Source organism: Onychostoma macrolepis, chromosome 23, assembly GCF_012432095.1.
Source record: "Onychostoma macrolepis isolate SWU-2019 chromosome 23, ASM1243209v1, whole genome shotgun sequence".
Classification (NCBI taxonomy): domain Eukaryota; kingdom Metazoa; phylum Chordata; class Actinopteri; order Cypriniformes; family Cyprinidae; genus Onychostoma; species Onychostoma macrolepis.
In genome coordinates, this window is record NC_081177.1 from 8,184,658 (window position 1) to 8,201,961 (window position 17,304).

The 17,304-nt window shown below is 34.3% G+C and overlaps 1 protein-coding gene across 1 annotated transcript; it reads right to left on the bottom strand.

Annotated features, from left to right (window-relative positions):
• Nucleotides 1-6,832: 6,832 nt before the first annotated feature.
• Nucleotides 6,833-16,112, bottom strand: tspan31 (tetraspanin 31). The gene is made up of 6 exons (XM_058764339.1): nt 15,925-16,112; nt 13,299-13,466; nt 13,099-13,179; nt 12,856-12,996; nt 12,560-12,670; nt 6,833-8,598 (listed from the first exon to the last, which is right to left on the bottom strand). Exons 1-6 carry the CDS (start codon nt 15,985-15,987, stop codon nt 8,524-8,526), a joined length of 639 nt encoding a protein of 212 aa, XP_058620322.1. The 5' UTR covers nt 15,988-16,112; the 3' UTR covers nt 6,833-8,523.
• Between the last annotated feature and the right edge of the window lie 1,192 nt (nt 16,113-17,304).

Consider the following 17,304-nt stretch of genomic DNA (forward strand, 5'->3'; position numbering starts at 1 on the left):
CGCTGGGGTATATTTGTAGCAATAGCCAACAATATATTGCATGGGTCAGAATGATGGATTTTTCTTTTATGCCAAAAATCATTATAGGATATTGAGTAAAGATCAGATATTTTGTAAATTCCCTAACGTAAATATATCAAAACTTCATTTTTGATTAGTAATATGCATTGCTAAGAACTTCATTTGGACAACTTTAAGGGGAGACACTACAGGCAAAAACACTGTTTTTTTTCATGCACCTGTCAAGTTTGAGATTGTGGGTTTTTTGGTTTTTCATAATGTTTTTTTTTTTTTTTTCGGACTAGTGGAAAGAAAAAAAACAAAAGACACTGTCAAGTGTTTCTTTTACAGCAATTTATGTATTTGTGTCAATAGCTTTAAATTGCAAAACATATTTTTAAAGGCCGTTTTCTCAAAATGAGTTTATGCCATAAATCTCCACTTCAGTAGCACTTACACACACCAAACTTTACATTTTTATTCCTGTCGATCTTGAAGGTTTTTACAGAGGGATTTGTTCATATATAATTTGCTTGATTATATACAACATTTTATTCCCCCCAAAATTGTGAATATATATATATATACACACACTTTTTTGTCTAAGTATTTTCAGAATTCTGAAGTGACAAAAATGAGATACCCAAAATTCCTTCTGTAAATACATTTGATTCTTATGTCAAAAAAATTAAAACAAGAATTTTGAAACTGATTTCATCCAGTGTTCAGATTTTTGTACTTGAAATTTATGCAAATTTCATTAAATAATGCCTCATTTGCATATTTAAACCTAACATTTTAGAAAACTTGTAATACAAAAAATGTTTGCAAATATCAGTGTAATCAATCAGCTGGGTAAGTAAGGCGATAACTATTAGTTAATTTTTTTTACCCTATTCACCTGCAGTGTCTCGCCTTAAAGGCGATTTTCTCAATATTTAGATTTTTTTGCACCCTCAGATTCCAGATTTTCAAATAGTTGTATCTCAGCCAAATATTGTCAAACCATACATCAATGGAAAGCTTATTTATTCAGCTTGTTAAAAACAAATTGACCCTTTTGACTGGTTTTGTGATCCAGGGTCACAAATGAGCTTTACGGGTCAGTTCTGCTATGCAGCACCTCTTGAACTCTGCAACACAAAGTAGAAGCATATCTGCGAAGATTAAACCATATTTTCAAGCTCAGGCAACTTTATATTTTGCCTATTAAAAATGTGATGTTCTGCATAACAGGACTGACCCATATAACGACGCATTCATGGCTTTAGCTGATGGGTCAGCACTCTAATGCAGTTTATTGATTGAGATTCTTGTCAATTTCTGCCTTACCAGGGCAGCTCTAAAAATTGATCTTTCACACCCGGCCATTGCATTTATTGCACGCTGTGTTAAGTAGCTAGGACCTGGAAGAATGAAGTGACAATTGTTTCTTTCATTACCATCTAGTTGATGTACTACCGATACTGATACAAATTTACAACTGACTCTGAAAGGTACATGGACACTTCATGTTATAACGCCACTGTATTACATAAAGTGTAAAAAGAAATGGTATTTATAAAATAAAAGTGGGAAAAAATCATTAATGGTGGATGCATTAACTCAGATCAATGAGGCCTACGACCAGTCAGTTCAAAAAGGAAAAATACAAAACCTGTGCTAACAGAAAGAAAACAAGTTGATAAAAAGATTGAATCCAATATTTGGTAACAATACAAAATGAGAAATTTTCAAGCAATTTTTTTTTTTTTTTTTTTGCTGGTTGGTCATTTTTTACTAGGAAAACATTGGGGAAAATATCTCCAAAAAAGTAAAAAAATAAATAAAAATTATATATATCACTTTGTGTGAGCTAAATGAGTTTTAGTCCAATCCAATAACATTAACTAACATGTTTTGTGGGGAAATCCTCTCTGGGTCATAACATGAGGGTTAAAGTAATGATTCACCCCCAAAAAAAGCAATTCACTCACCCTTTATGTCATCCCAAACCCATATGACTTTCTTCCTTCTGAAGAACACACAATGCTTTCTGATGGCATTGTACATGAACACACGCTTACATAACTTTGATCAATCCTCTACAGTTAAAATGGACAGTGAGTCAGATCCTAGTTGGCACTGAGCTGTCAAAACGATCCTCTCTGGTAGTAAAGATCAATCTCCAACAAATCATTACGTGCATATTGTTGATTTATTGTTATGGCATGACTATGTTGCACAAAGGCATATCGTTTGTCCATTCTGCACATCAATAATTGAACTTTTGCAAAGTGAGTGGACCCTCGCACATACATACTGATACAAACACTTCCTGGGAAACATTTATATGATAATGTTTTAATACCTTGCTCTCACCGATGAACACTAAACGCAAACAATTTAAATAAAATAGGTGCAATTTGTAGATATTTTTTATTAAAATGTTTTTAAAAGTCATTTAAATTATATAGTAAAAAAAAAAAAAAATCATTTATTAAAAATATTAACATATGAGATTCTATATTTAATAGTCTTAAAGGAAGGCTCTTGCTCTCCAAGGCTGCATTTATTTGATAAAAAAAATACAGTAATATTGTGAAATATTATTACAATTTAAAATAACTTTTCTATTTGACTATTAAAAAATATGACATTTTTTTCAGGATTCTTTGATAAATAAAAAAGGTTTTTTTATTTTAAATAGTTTTTTACTGTCACTTTCAGTCAATTTAATGCATCCCTGCTGAATAAAAGTATTAATTTCTTTTAAAAAAAAAGCACTGACAGAAATCAGCCACTCGCATCTAAATTCGATCCAACCAATCAACTTGCACTTTACACAGATCATTTACATTTGCTTTGATCATCATGTACCCACCTTCATGTCGCTTGAAACTTCTATGACTTTTCCCCGTGGAACACAAACAGTTATTATCATAACATCAAAGCTTCTCTTATACATACAATGAAAATACATCCTGATCACTGTCGAGTTCAGCTGTAATTTTGCTTGGTTTAAAAAAAAAAAATCATGTTCAAACAAGATGTGAACCCATATCCCCTCGCATGCTAAATAAAAACCAATATACCACAACACTAACACATTCTAAGCCCTATGACTTACTTTCTTCAATAACGGATTTGTTTTTTACAAACACGCACCTTTTCACTTCACAAGATGTTAACCGATGGCCTGGAGTCCTGTGGATTATTGTGGTGTTTTTATCAGCTGTTTGGACTCTCATGCTGACGGCACCCATTCACTGCAGAGGACTGGTGAGCAAGTCACATAAATTTCTCCAAATATGTTCCAATGAAGAAACAAACACCTCTACATTTTTGGAGAAAACTATTTCTTTAAGCTTAGTCTAAACAGCTCGAGAGTTTAGAAAGCGCACAGGTTGACTTTCCAGGTTCGTCCTTTTCAAACAGGTCATCCGATGCTGACCAGTTGGACTGTATGGTGTGTCTCACACAGCGAGGACACAGTACACACTCGATGCTTGTTTCCCACAGACAGTCCGGCTGGTCCATCTTCATTTGCATTAACAACATGCATCTAGTCCGTTCCATTATTTATGCCGCTATTGACCCGCTTGTCCCCCTGTTCTGATGGGAGAGATCACTCTTCCTGTTTGTCCGACTGGATCACACTCAGCTCCATTATCTGTCCTCATCAGACTCGGCCAACAAATATGGCATTCGTCATAGCAGATAACACCTCATAGGTCAGGATGCAGAGAGAGATGTTTTCCCATTGCTGATCATCACACTCCATATGTTGCACTTCTACATTTAGGCCTTTGCTAAGGATGCTTCTCAAAAATCTCATAGACCTTTTGCTATATTGGTCTCTAGACAGGTGGTCAGACCGGTTTGTGCGTATGGACGCTTGTGGAAAGGAGTGAGAACTGGCAAATGTCCCAACATGGAGTCCAAGTGTGCTGACAAGATGGGGGGTTTGCTTTGCTGAGCGTGTCCAAAATCCTGTTGACCGGATATTCAAGGAAACCAGACACCTTACAGTGCACATTTTACTTACATAAGCACAGAAAGAGAAAAAAAATAAGCCTTCAAGAATTGAAATATTAAAAGAAAAATATAGTAAAATGATTGAAAACAAAATGTTTAAAATATTAGACAAGCTTTAAAAATGATACATTTCGCATCTAATTTAAACACAGAATTGCACTGTTTCATTTTAAATTCAGCTGATGTGTTTATCTATGAAGTGCTTTCAGCTGTGAACCATTAGATCTATTTGTTGTGGCCACTGGCAACAATTATTGATGCACTGAAGCTCATCACTGCAAATGTGGTGATAACTTGCAGATAAGGTTGTAAGATGCAGCTCAAAGATTCAACAAGTACAGAACGGCATTATATGAAGGATACTGCAGACATTTATTTTATGCTTACCTTCATAAAAGCAATACTACTGAGTCCATGGTATGAATATAGTTGCTTCTAAAGTGGTTAAAAAACCTCCATTCAAAATATAGCACATCCTCAGTTATTTTATCTTCAATTTTGTTCAATATATTCGGTTTGAGGGGTCGTGCACAACTTCAAATATTCAGATTTTGTATAAACCAGTGACATTTTGACATTATATACAAGTATTTATTAATTTAAATAAGCTTTTATTTCTATATTTCCTACTCTTTTTAAATTTAAGTTTAAACAATTATGTTATGTGCTCTTGTCATTTTTACTCTTTTGCACAACTTCTGATTTTGTACGAACTAGTGCAATTTCAGCATTTTACTAGTATTTATTAATCATTTGAATTAGCTTTCACTTGTATAGTTTCAGTTCATATTAAATGTTAGTTTAGGTTTTAATAATTTTGTCATGTGCGTTTACCATTTTATATTCAGTTTGAGGGTTCTATGTTGTGATTTTGTATGAACCAGTGCTATTTTAGCATTTTTTATATACTAATATTTATTAATAATTTGCATTATTTTTGTGAATTTTCAGTTGCTTTTAAATTTTAGTAATTTTGTTGTGATTGTAATTTTTACTCATTTTTAATTAAATATTTTGATTTATATTATATATTTTATTTCAATTTAATTTGTAGTAATTTTTGTACTTAAAACTTTTTTTAACTCCGTTCTAATTTTTCTAGATCTCATTTTAGTTTTGATCTAATATTTATATATTTATTTTATTTCAGCAAATTATTCATAAAACAGTTTTAGCGTTAGTTTACAATAACCTGATATATGTTTGAATTGTGGATTACAAACACTATACATGCACTGAATAAGCTCTAAATGCAAAGTTTTGACCTTTTGACCGGGCCTTGCTTTTTGAATCCTAAATAGCATCCAGATGCAGCATTCGTTTTTGTTCCAGTGGGCACCACTAGGGGGCAGTGCATTTTGATGTACAAAGACACTTGCCTAAAACCACCTTATAATGATTTCACCCATGATATAAAGCACTACACAACCATGGGCACAATATAAATCAGCAGACTCACAGCACAAAGCTTATTGTTGATGCTGGAAGTTAAAGCGGTGTATTACACAAACAGATCTTTTACCTTATAACGCCAAATTGACCCTTACAGCAACCTAACACAGTGTTCGTCTCTCACTAGGGAACATTTAGTAAGATAACATTGTTTACAGAGGAATATTTTTTCAGACCTAGTATGAATCATTTTACACACTCCTACAATCCTACACAAGTTGCATAATCTAAATATAACAGCCTAGTGTAAATTGTTTACAAGAAAAAAAAAACCCATCTCAACACTGAATACAAAGTAAGGAGCTGGAGAAAAAACATCCTCAAGTCTTTTTTTAGGATTATCCTCATGTCACAATAAAGTCAAGATGAAGTGTAACACCTGCTGTTGTCTGTGATTTCCAGCAAAAGTAATGACAACAAATGACAGTTAGCTTTGGTATTCTAATACAGTGGTTGTCAAGTAATATGTTGTTTGGGAAAAAAAATTCTGATTACAAATGATAAAAATTCACAATGCACATAATTGCGTACATGTAAAATAAACAGGTACATCAACTTTTAAAATGCAGAAGAGACACTTCCCATATCGTTAGATGATGACGTCAAAGGCTATGTGTCCCATCAAACTCTATTTAACTTCACTTTGTAGAAGCAGGACAAATTTGACAGCTGCGAACATGGACAAGCTGAACAAAATGACCTGATTCTCAAAAGCTATGAACAAAATTGTGCAAGGTAAAAGAACAGCCGTTAAGGAATGAAAATTTGATGAAAATGTACTCACCCTCAGGCCACCCAAGATGTAAACAAGTTTGGATCCTGTGCAGTGAATGGGTGCCATCAGAATGAGAGTCCAAACAGCTGATAAAAACATCACAATAATCCACCAACATATTTGTTTAAAAATATGACAGAGCTTGATCTGTGCCTATTCCTCTCCTAATTCAGATGAGAAAATGTTTTCAATGGAAAAGGCAATATTATGGATAAACGTGTTAATGAAGGATTTGTTTCTTACAAATACGCAGCTTTTCAGTCCACAAGAGGTTAATTGATGGACTGGAATCATGTGGATTATTGTGATGTTTTTATCAGCTGTTTGCACTCTCATTCTGACGGCACCCATTCACTGCAGAGGATCCATTGGTGAGCAAGTGATAAATGAACTCAGCTTGGATGGCCTGAGGGCGAGTAAATTTTCAGCAAATCTTCATTTTTGGGTGAACTATTCCTTTAAAAATAGGGTTGATGCTGTTAGGGTCACCACTAGATGTTAAATGTAAAATCTTGAGTGTTGAAGCAAAACCAGTTAAGGAACACGACTGAGAGCACAATTTAAAAAAAAGAGAGAATTTCACAGGTATTGATCTAAGAATATTTAATTGGAAAAGTCAGTTTCAAAAATACAAGGCAAATCCAGGGAAAATGGTGCTTACAGCTCACCGAGTCGGGTTCCACGGCCTTCTCACAACGGCAATAAATAACTACTCTAGCACAGACATTGATTTCACCTCTTCAAAATCCATCAGTGAAACATTCATAATACCATGACCAAGTGAAGCAGAACACATTTAAGCTGTACTGAGTGATGGTTCAGTGTTCCCATTTTCTCAATCATGTGGGGCAGAAACTAAAGCAGTTAAGACGTGAGTTTTAGCCAGTATGTTCCACTATTAATATGAATAAACAAATTAACACAAGAACATAACATGGACACATGGAATTAACATATGGGTGCATTATAAATGATCTATCTACTACAATAACAATGATCAACATTGCAAAAAAACGCACACTTTAAATGGCAACTTAACACTATTAGCACAAAACAGGAAAAAAATAGAAGCGCAATGACAAAAAAAAAAACAACAGAGAGAGGTTTGGCAAAACACAAAATAAGAAGGATTTAACTGAAATGGCACAGTATTCAGTGCTAAAATTATGGACCTGATGCCGTTAGTACTTTTTAAAAAGAGCTGGAAAGAAGCGATACATGATTGCAAATAATAAAAACCGCAAGTTAGTGCATGAGTACGTGGCTTAAACCAAGCCGACAGATAACTGAGTAAATGGCACGCAGAGATTATTTCAACACAAACATCCACAAAAAAAAAAAAAATTCATAAGATATTAAAACACTAAATCCATGAGTAATACTAAGCTTCAAAGGAAGTGGAGAACTTAAAAAGTCCAGTGAGAATAGCGAGACCCGGCTGAGGCGGGAGGATCTCTGTGGTTTAAATAAGGATGGAAAAGAATGGGTAAATCGCTGAACGTCCACCCTGTCACGGTAAAGATTATGTACAACAGGAGGGCAGCAGTCCATCGGCAGGGGAAATCCTCCCATTCACATGGCTCAGTTACACAAGTGTTTTTAAATATTCACGTTCTACGTCTAATTCCTAAACTAATATCCCATAGGCTGGACTGGTCACCTCATCGAGACAGACTTCATATAGCATTGCACAAAACACAGGTGTTTTTCAGGCCTGCACTCATTCAAAGCGGACCTGGATGTGATTTTCCTGGGAGACACGTGACAAGAGTTTCACCTTGACTAACCGATACTAAATATTAACATAGTTTACACTGAAACTACAGGGACCATTTTGCCACTACATACCTGGTTATGTGTACATACGTGAGCTGACTGTGTCACGAGAAACTGATGCTATGAACATGCAGACATCGATGGCTTTACATTGCAGATTTTCGGTTTGCATACAGAAAACAGGAAGAGTTTCTCACATCAAGGATGGGGGAAGTGCCAGAACGAGCATCCTATCATACATGATACCTCCTCCTGCTGGTTCAAATTAGCCCTCTGCAGACCTCGTGTGGAAAATGGGTCAGATCTATCATCAAAATAGATGCGTTTGTATCTAGTGTGTTCTGAACCGGGTGTGCAGATGTGAGTTTGTTGTGGGGATCAGTGGTTGTGTTCTGCGTTTAATGCTTTAAATGTCTCTTGGTGCGCTCCACTCTACCTGTGCAAAAGGGAACTGGAGTAGCTGGACTACACTAAACGTAGTTTAGGACAGACGGTCTGAGAGACTATAAGAATGCACTGGGGTTTGCTCTCGGGTCTTTTTGGTTCCTGTAGCGCATGGCCAGCCAAACTCCTAAGATCTGAGACAAAGGACAGAAATATTGATTAGCAACACAATACTGGAGTATAATCAGGGGTGCACATAAGTGGTACGCAGTTGCGCATGCTCGACCACAATAAAAAAAAAAATATTTAAAAAAAAAAAAGCGCTGTGACTGCTTATTTGCATACCGACATGGTTGACAGCTGTTAATGCACAATTACCATTTTAGATCGACAAACTTTAAAAGGGTCAATATCACCATAGAGTGCCTTTCAACCCTCACAATACTCAAAAATTTTGGTTTTAATTTCCCATTCACCATGTCATATCATAAACAATAGACACTCAAGTACTATACAAACATATTAGCTGAGCTCCCACACATTTTTTTAGATAATTATGGGCCATTATTCAAAGCATAAAGCATAAGATATGTCCACCCTGTCATGGACATATACATTACTGTTAAATACGTTTTCATTGCAAAATTAAGACGCAAATTATATTTTCTGAAAGGTATGATGTCCCTTTTCTAAACAGGGTTATTTGTTTGCTTTCAAATTATAAATATATAAAAGATTTTATGTGAACCACGTGTTTTTAAAGAAACTCATACAAACACATGTATTTTTTCTTATTTGGAGAAAACTGTGATATTTTAATGCAGTTTTTTGTTTGCATACCTAGCTATTGAACACACAGGATTATACAGATATGATTGAATTATTTAAAATATTATTGTAAAATATCAAGATGACAGGGTGGAAACATAATGCACACAAATCATGACAAAATACGAAAATGAAACATTTATTCAACTTCTAAAAAAATATAATAATAATAAATAATATAATTACATGAATCACACTGATATACCCCTCCTCCCCATTCATTTTCATTCAGTCCACCCTGTCATGTTTATGTCCACTCTATTGAGTCTAAGTGGCCGACAGGGTGGACATTTTGAGCTTCAATTAGCATATTAGCTTATAACAAACCGTGACTAGCTAAATATTTAGTCTGATTGTTGAAGAGAATTTGGTATATTTAAACTTACATATTTTGAAAATACTGTATTCTAATCATTTCTGGTATATTTTATGCTGACAGGGTGGACATGCTAAGCTTAGGAAAAGCAAGCAAGCAAACTCAGACAAAGAAAATTTGTCAACTGAAAAGTTACCAACTAATTTCCGCCACTGAAGAGACAAAAAATCTGTTGTCCTGATGTCACTAAAGGGGATGGCCTTTTCTTAAATGGGCGGATTTTCCAAAATAACAGGGTGGACAACCATTCAAGGGACATGGACAAACTCAAAAATACAAAAAAAAATATAATTTTTATGACCAAATGATCAATACACTCAAATTGAGTTTAACAAAACATTAACAAAATATTAATAGAGGACAAAAACATTTTAATTTTATGATATGACTGTATTCTACTCTCAATCAAATTTAATAAGCAGTGCATGGGAAATAGCAAAATAACACGCAACCTCTTAAAATGTATCTAAAGAGCCAAGTAATGCTTTTGTTATGAATATCAAAACTTAACATAAAAATGACTAGGAAAGGGTGTGTTATATTAGGCTAAGTTATCATGGCAAATGAGTTATGTACAGCACACCAAAAGGCACCCTACAGTGATATTGACCCAATAGTGTATAAGATTTCTATTCGAACTGAAATCATAAATCTAGGCTATCCGCTGCAGTTTTCAAAGCACAATGCAAAACTGTGACATTTCATTCACTGACGCTTTTCAATCGGCAGCGCTAAACCCGGCAGTGCATATACTTACTTGCCGGCAACCCACCAATATAAAATCTAGCTGATTTTAAGTTTGAAAATATGAAAATTCATATTTAAAAAAAAAAAAATTATATATATATAAAAATAAATAAATAATACACTTTATTTTTAAGCTTACTATAAAATAACAGTATTTTTATTTAATACTCCCTTATATTTGAAAATATAATAGTATTATCAAACTTTATTATTTTATTAAAAAATTAAATAAAGTGCAATAATATTATTATCACTATTATTCATTTATTTTTTATAGTTACATTTTTTATGGTTCACATTAAGTGCAATGTGAGGACCAAACCAAATCTCCAGGTGCTCTTATGAGACCCATACTGAAAAACGTATGTGCACCCCTGAGTATAATAGCTATAAGCAGCAAAAAGTCCATGTGGTAAAGTAACTGCATCATTTTAGGCAAATTAACACTTCAATGCATGGCTGAAAGTGACATACATACATATAAGCAATAAGAGATCAATGTTCAATATTAAATAAACATTTTCCTATAATAATAATAATAATAATAATAATAATAATATTATATTGTAATTAAAAACTTTTTTAATTTTAACAAAGCTAACATAAAATTAAATAAAAATAAAATAAGTTTAAGTACTAAAATGACTAAAACAGAAGATTAAAAATAAAGATAAATAAAAAAAGATATATAAAAATCACAAAACAAATGGACTAAAACTTAAAGTGCCCCTATTATGCCATTTTTAAGGTTGCTAATATTGTTTTATGAGTCTCCTAAAACAGGTTTGCATGCATGCAAGGTCAAAAAACACTTTAGTTCTCCCAAAAAATAGATTTAATTTGACCTCATTTCTAAATGATTCGTCAACGACTCGTGGGAAGCAGTTCAAAGAATCAGTCTCTCTCTAAACCCCTCCTTTCCGTGAGCCCTCACTGCTGTGATTGGTCAGATGGCACAGTCCTTTGTGATTAGTCTATCGCGTACAGCGCGTGTCGGAAACGAAACAGCCATTGCTATAATGGACTGACGGAATGACAGCCCTGGAGACTTGTCAATACATAGAAAAGATGGTATCGATTGTACCTTACTAATTCGAGCTGGAGTCTGATGATGAAACCACTGAAGTGGCTGATCGATAACAGACTGATTCGCAAGCACGACTGGAGCAGGACGTTTCTCGTTGGTAGTGTCAAGTGTTAACAAGTCTGTGGTAATTATAAGATGTGATAGCAAGTTGTTCGCGACGTAGAACGCGGCCGGAAATTATGCAAATGTATTACTTTGTGACGTACAGCCGCGACAGAATAAGATTTGAATTCCTGATGACTCGTTTAGGTGATTGCAAGTCGACTCTTTTTTTGATAGACAATAACTTTATTTATCGTGCACTGTCAGTTTCACAACTCTGCTGATAGTTTATGTTCACATACAGCTACACGACACACTGCATGAAAGGTAATATTCGAAAAGGCATAATAGGGGCACTTTAAACTAAAATTAAAATAAAACTGAAAATATGAAACTAAAAGCTAATTCAATATATTAATAAATGCAATAACAACAACAGAGTTAATTACTGAAGAACTTGTACAATCTAATGCAGGGATAGGCAACGTTGGTCTTGGTCTGGAGTGCTGCTGTCCTGCAGAGTTTAGCTCCAACCCTAATCAAACACACCTGAACAAGCTAATTAAGGTCTTCAGGGCTACAGGCAGGAGAGGGTTTTTTTCAAGGTTGGAGCTAAACTCTGCAGGACATCGGCACTCCAGGACCGACCATACAACAACTTTGAATGTGGTTAATGCAATCAGATTTTACATAAAGAACTGTTTTAAAATGAAATATTCCCTAGAATATTTTTCTTAAAGTCTCAAAGTGATGTACTTGAGTATGTGGGATATTATCTTACTCTTTTACACTTAATAACAACGACAGCAATTTTTTTAATCTCATGCAACTAAATGAAGAGTAAAGGATGGAAAGGAGCTCTAAATGTGGAACTGATACTTTATATGTATTTCATCCTTCTAATGATGAGAAATGTAGTAGGTCACAGTCTTAATTACAAATCATAATTTATTCCAACCAAGATTCTCTAACTGACAAGCCCTCAGCGTGCAAAGTCAGGCCACAAAAGAAGTCCAGATCTCCCACTAGTTACCACCACTTTGTTCTGCTGTTCACATGTGTGATCTGAACTAACCTCTGTAAAGCTGAAAAAGAGGCCGACTCCTCCAAGGATCTTCAAAGCTTCTGATGAATGTTGGAGCATCTTTTCACCGCAAGTGAGGCAATGGCTCTTTTTTGTACATGGCTGCAGGAAAAGAAAACGGTGTTCATCTCTCATTTCTCACATTTGGTTAACTCGGCATCCACCATCGCAGCTACATGTTATAATCAGATACAAGCACTCCATTCATTCATCACCACTTTATCTGTTCAATAATGTGCCAAAAAGCCAAAGTAAATCAAAAATGGAACACAAGGATGTATTCTTACAGAATCACAGAGGGATAAGTCAGACACAAACACTGCCTGGTTCTGCGTATTGTTGAACAGGCCACAGCAGTCCAGCTTCTTCTCAAGGCTGATTCTTGTGTCGTTACTCATCATTCTCCAAGATGAGCCCAGCAGCTTCTCCTGTTTTGGTAATGTGACAAGACAAATACCAGGAATCACACTTAAACAACTGTGCAACAACAACAAGAGTGCTTTGGGGAAAAAAAAGTTGATTAGGATTACCTGTTGACCCTGGTTCATGGCCAGACAAGAACAGGAAACTCCAAACTGGAAGAGGAACACAATGAAGAGAATGACCATGTACTGTGGAAAAGCAGCTGTGGTCAAGGACTACACAACATTCAGATGGGAGAATTTAGACTTGCCATTTTATGGGCATTGAACTACAAAAAACAGGCAGTACAAAGGCTTCTAAAGGATACAAAGAAAAGCATGACTTGGTGATGATGGACAGCTCCAATGAGTCCCACAATGGCAATCAGCAGCAGAAAGAAGCCCACGGCAATCACGCCACCGATGATGTGGATGCTGGAGACAATGCCAAAGCCTTTCCCCCATGCTGCTACGACAATCAACAGGAGACCCACCAGCTGAGGATGAAAAACAGACCAATCAGAAATGTGTCACAACCTTACAATACATAAGATTGTATGAAAACGCTATATTGTGTTAAAAGTCAACATGAAATGGCATTCACAACCCATTTTACTTCCATAATGTGACATATTTCCAAGTTAAACAAGATACTTAAAGAGAAAAAAAATTAGGTAGGAACTTGATTTTATTTTTAAGTTGATTAAAATCATAAAAAAATCAAATACAATAAAAACACTATACTGGCATGGTTACAATAAACTTTAATTTTAAATTAAAAAAAATTTAACTTTCAGTTTCACTTACAATTTATCCATAGAATTGACAAATTAATAAGTAAAACAAAAGTAAAGGGTAAACGCTAACAAAACAAAATACAAATATATATATATATATAATATATATATATATATATATATATATATATATATATATATATATATAAATATATATATATATATATATATATATATATATATATATATATATATATATATATATATATATATACAAATATATATATATATAATATATATATATATATATATATATATATATATATATATAAATATATATATATATATATATATATATATATATATATATATATATATATATATATATATACCAATCAAAATGAAACAAATCAAAATAAAATACAATTTGACTGAAAAGAATAATAAAAATAAATAAATAAAACAAATCAAAATGAAACATCAAAACAAAACAAATAATGATGGAAAAAACAATAAATAAAACAAAAGTAAAATCAAACCAAAGTAAATTAAATAAAAATAAATAATAATAATAATAAAAAAGATATAGTACACTGGCAAAACAAATCTCAAATAAAATAAGTTACGATTCTTTTGTTGCTTGCAAATATCCTTTTGAAATGGCAAATTATGAATGGCCATTAATGGAAAAAAAAAAAAAAAAAAAAAAAATTTTATCCCCAGATGGTGTAGTTACAACTACCAACAGTGGCTTACTGGGCATGGCCTCCGTATGACCATGTAGTTGGAGAGAATGACTTGAAAAATAACAAGATGAATGATGCACTGATGAATCATTCACAATAAGTAAATAGGTATTTTAATTTTAATTTCATGTTGACTTCAGGTGAGGTCTACAGTTGTTAAAACCATGGGAATTTTGCAGCGTCTAAAGATTACTAAATTACATTTCGTTTAAACTCATTACAACTACTGTAATGGAGACATCAAGCACAACTCACATGCTGTTACACTTCTAAAATGTGTATTACACATCATTTCTATAAACTAAACTGTGACTAGGGTCAATCTACAGTTTAAGGGTTTGTCTGGAATCTATATAACTTAAAGCAAAGGGCAGCAGGATCAAGATTGCAGGTCCAGAGAGCAACATGTGTCTCAACATAACCTTACCGAACAGCATTACTGTCATGGGCAGCATATCACAGGTCAAACCAAAAGCCTACTGAACAATGTCCACACAGTTCCTCCCTTAAATGCCAGCATGAGGGGTATGATTACAGCGTTATGGAGAACATTGTGAACCAAAACAAAAACCAAACACACCACAGAGTGGTCCAAATGGTGATAACCCTGACTTTTCCATTCAAAATCCATATTTAATCAATAATTCTACAATACACTCGTAACAAAAGCAGTCCCTGTGGAAACATCTTTACCTTTAAGGGTTTTAGCCTTTGGGTTACTAGCACAGATCTTTAACCACTAGACAACACAACCCAGAGTCATTTGGCAACACACCTTCTCGTTTACAGCTCTGAGTGCAAAGTCTTTTATTTTTGGCTAAGTGTGACACCATGATTTTTAACCCAGTATTGTCATCACTCGTGTGAGTCAGAGGCATTATGTGGAAGTATGATCAGTGCCCCAGTTCTGTATGTACCAAGACATTTGAGTTGTGACAGATACATGCATATAGCTGCCAAACAAAAATCTTCCAGGGTAATCAATAGTCAAATAGAAACAAATACATATGTATTTGCGTAATTAAGAAGGACACTTGTTCCTTGAGAACACGAGTAAATGAAAACAGATTACACAAACATAGGGGCGGTTATGCAACACTGGATGGCGAAACATCATTCAGAAGATTCGTCAACAAACAATCTAAAAAAATATTAATATTAACACTTCAAACCTATCTTTTTATTCCTTAATGAAAATAAAACTAGAAGGTTTTGTTTAACTAGTACCGCCTATGAAGATAAGCAGCTAGCTGATTCATCTAACTTACTGATAGCTAGAAAACAAAGACCTCTCCTATGTCCTAACAACAGACACCTTTATATTAAATATTAATACGGTAAAATATTCATAACACGCCTTAAATTCAGTACAAATTGTGAGATAAAGTGAACTAAATGTTTTAAGTATTTATACCGGATTAGCCGTTGCTAACAGGCTAGCTGAGCTAAATATTCATGTATGTGCGACTTACCATATAAACAACATTTAGCGAACAGAGGGCGTTTTTTGAGCACGTAAATCCTCCGCAAACCATGTTGATTCTTCAGGCATTTACCGGTGAGATGAAATGATGTGCTACAGATGTTGTTTTCGCTGCTGTGAGTCTGCTACAAGCTGCTGTTCTTCTCTTGTGGTGAGCAGCACTGTGCAGTGGCGATGTCCGATTCATGAACGAATCGTTCATTTGAGTCGAATCATTTCTATGAATCAATTGAACTAGTTCGCAAAACTGAATCGTTCCTAGTTCGTGGGACCGGTAGCATAAAAGGTTTAGACTAGTCTTATAAATTAGGTTACTTAAGGTTAGGTTAAGTCTAAGCTGAATCAAAAAATAAAACTGATTACTCCTAGCTGACTGCTAGTTGGTCAGTTCTTAAAGACACTGTCTTAACATAGAGGTTAAGTTTATGAAACTGGCCCCTAGCTGGAGTCAGCGACTTATAAATGAAAATTTTCATCGTTTAATGCCAATGTAAATTATATTTTGGTTCTAAAAAACTATATTTCAATAGTTGAATCACGGCTGCAACAAACTGAACTAATACACATGAAATTATATATAATATAATTGTATAAAATTATACACATGAAAGCTAACTGAGACTTGTTATAGCGCTTGCATATCATTGCTCTTTTGTTGATTTTGATTGCTTCCATTGTCCTCATTTGTAAGTCGCTTTGGATAAAAGCGTCTGCTAAATGTCTAAATTAAATTACCATTAACTACTCTTGTAAATAAAATTGAAATAAAACATAATAATCAGAAAAGTGTTCCTACATACAGAAAGGTTGGATGTACGCCGGGATGTCAAGGGACTACGTGATGACGCAAGTAGGTCATGAAATAAAGGAATAGCTGAATCGTTTTAATTGATTCTTTGAACAGAATAGTTCGAAAGAACTGATTCGCGGAAATCGGTTCCCATCTCTATGGCCGAACCTGCCGGTGACGTCAATCGCAACCGCAGACCCTCTAGCGGCAGAACTTTCTCTCACGTGCTTTGCTTGTAATACACGCGACTCGACGCTAGGAGAGATAATCTCCTAATCTTTGCCATGAACATTTTCGTTGACAAAACCTACCGTATGAAAAATATACAAATATTAGCCGGGATGTCCAAAATGTTAAATCATTAAAAAAAAATGTCAGCGGCTATTTTCAATAAGTGTAAATGGCAATAGATGCTATTTACACTAACAGACGGATATCACAGGATTATTACAGACGCAGCTGAGGATAATGGTGGAATTTGCAGTTTTACTCACAAACTACATTACCTGTTCATCAATAAGATGAGAACCCATTTTAAATGTAAATGTACTCGAAATTAAATTAACTGAAAAGTGTGAT

Coding starts and splice junctions, on each gene's coding strand:
- tspan31 (XM_058764339.1), bottom strand. CDS start 15,987: ATGGTTTGCGGAGGATTTACGTGCTCAAAAAACGCCCTCTGTTCGCTA. Junction 13,180..13,298: donor ACCAAGTCATGCTTTTCTTT/GTATCCTTTAGA, acceptor GCTTTTCCACAG/TACATGGTCATTCTCTTCAT. Junction 8,599..12,559: donor TCTTTTTCAGCTTTACAGAG/GTTAGTTCAGAT, acceptor CCTTTGTCTCAG/ATCTTAGGAGTTTGGCTGGC.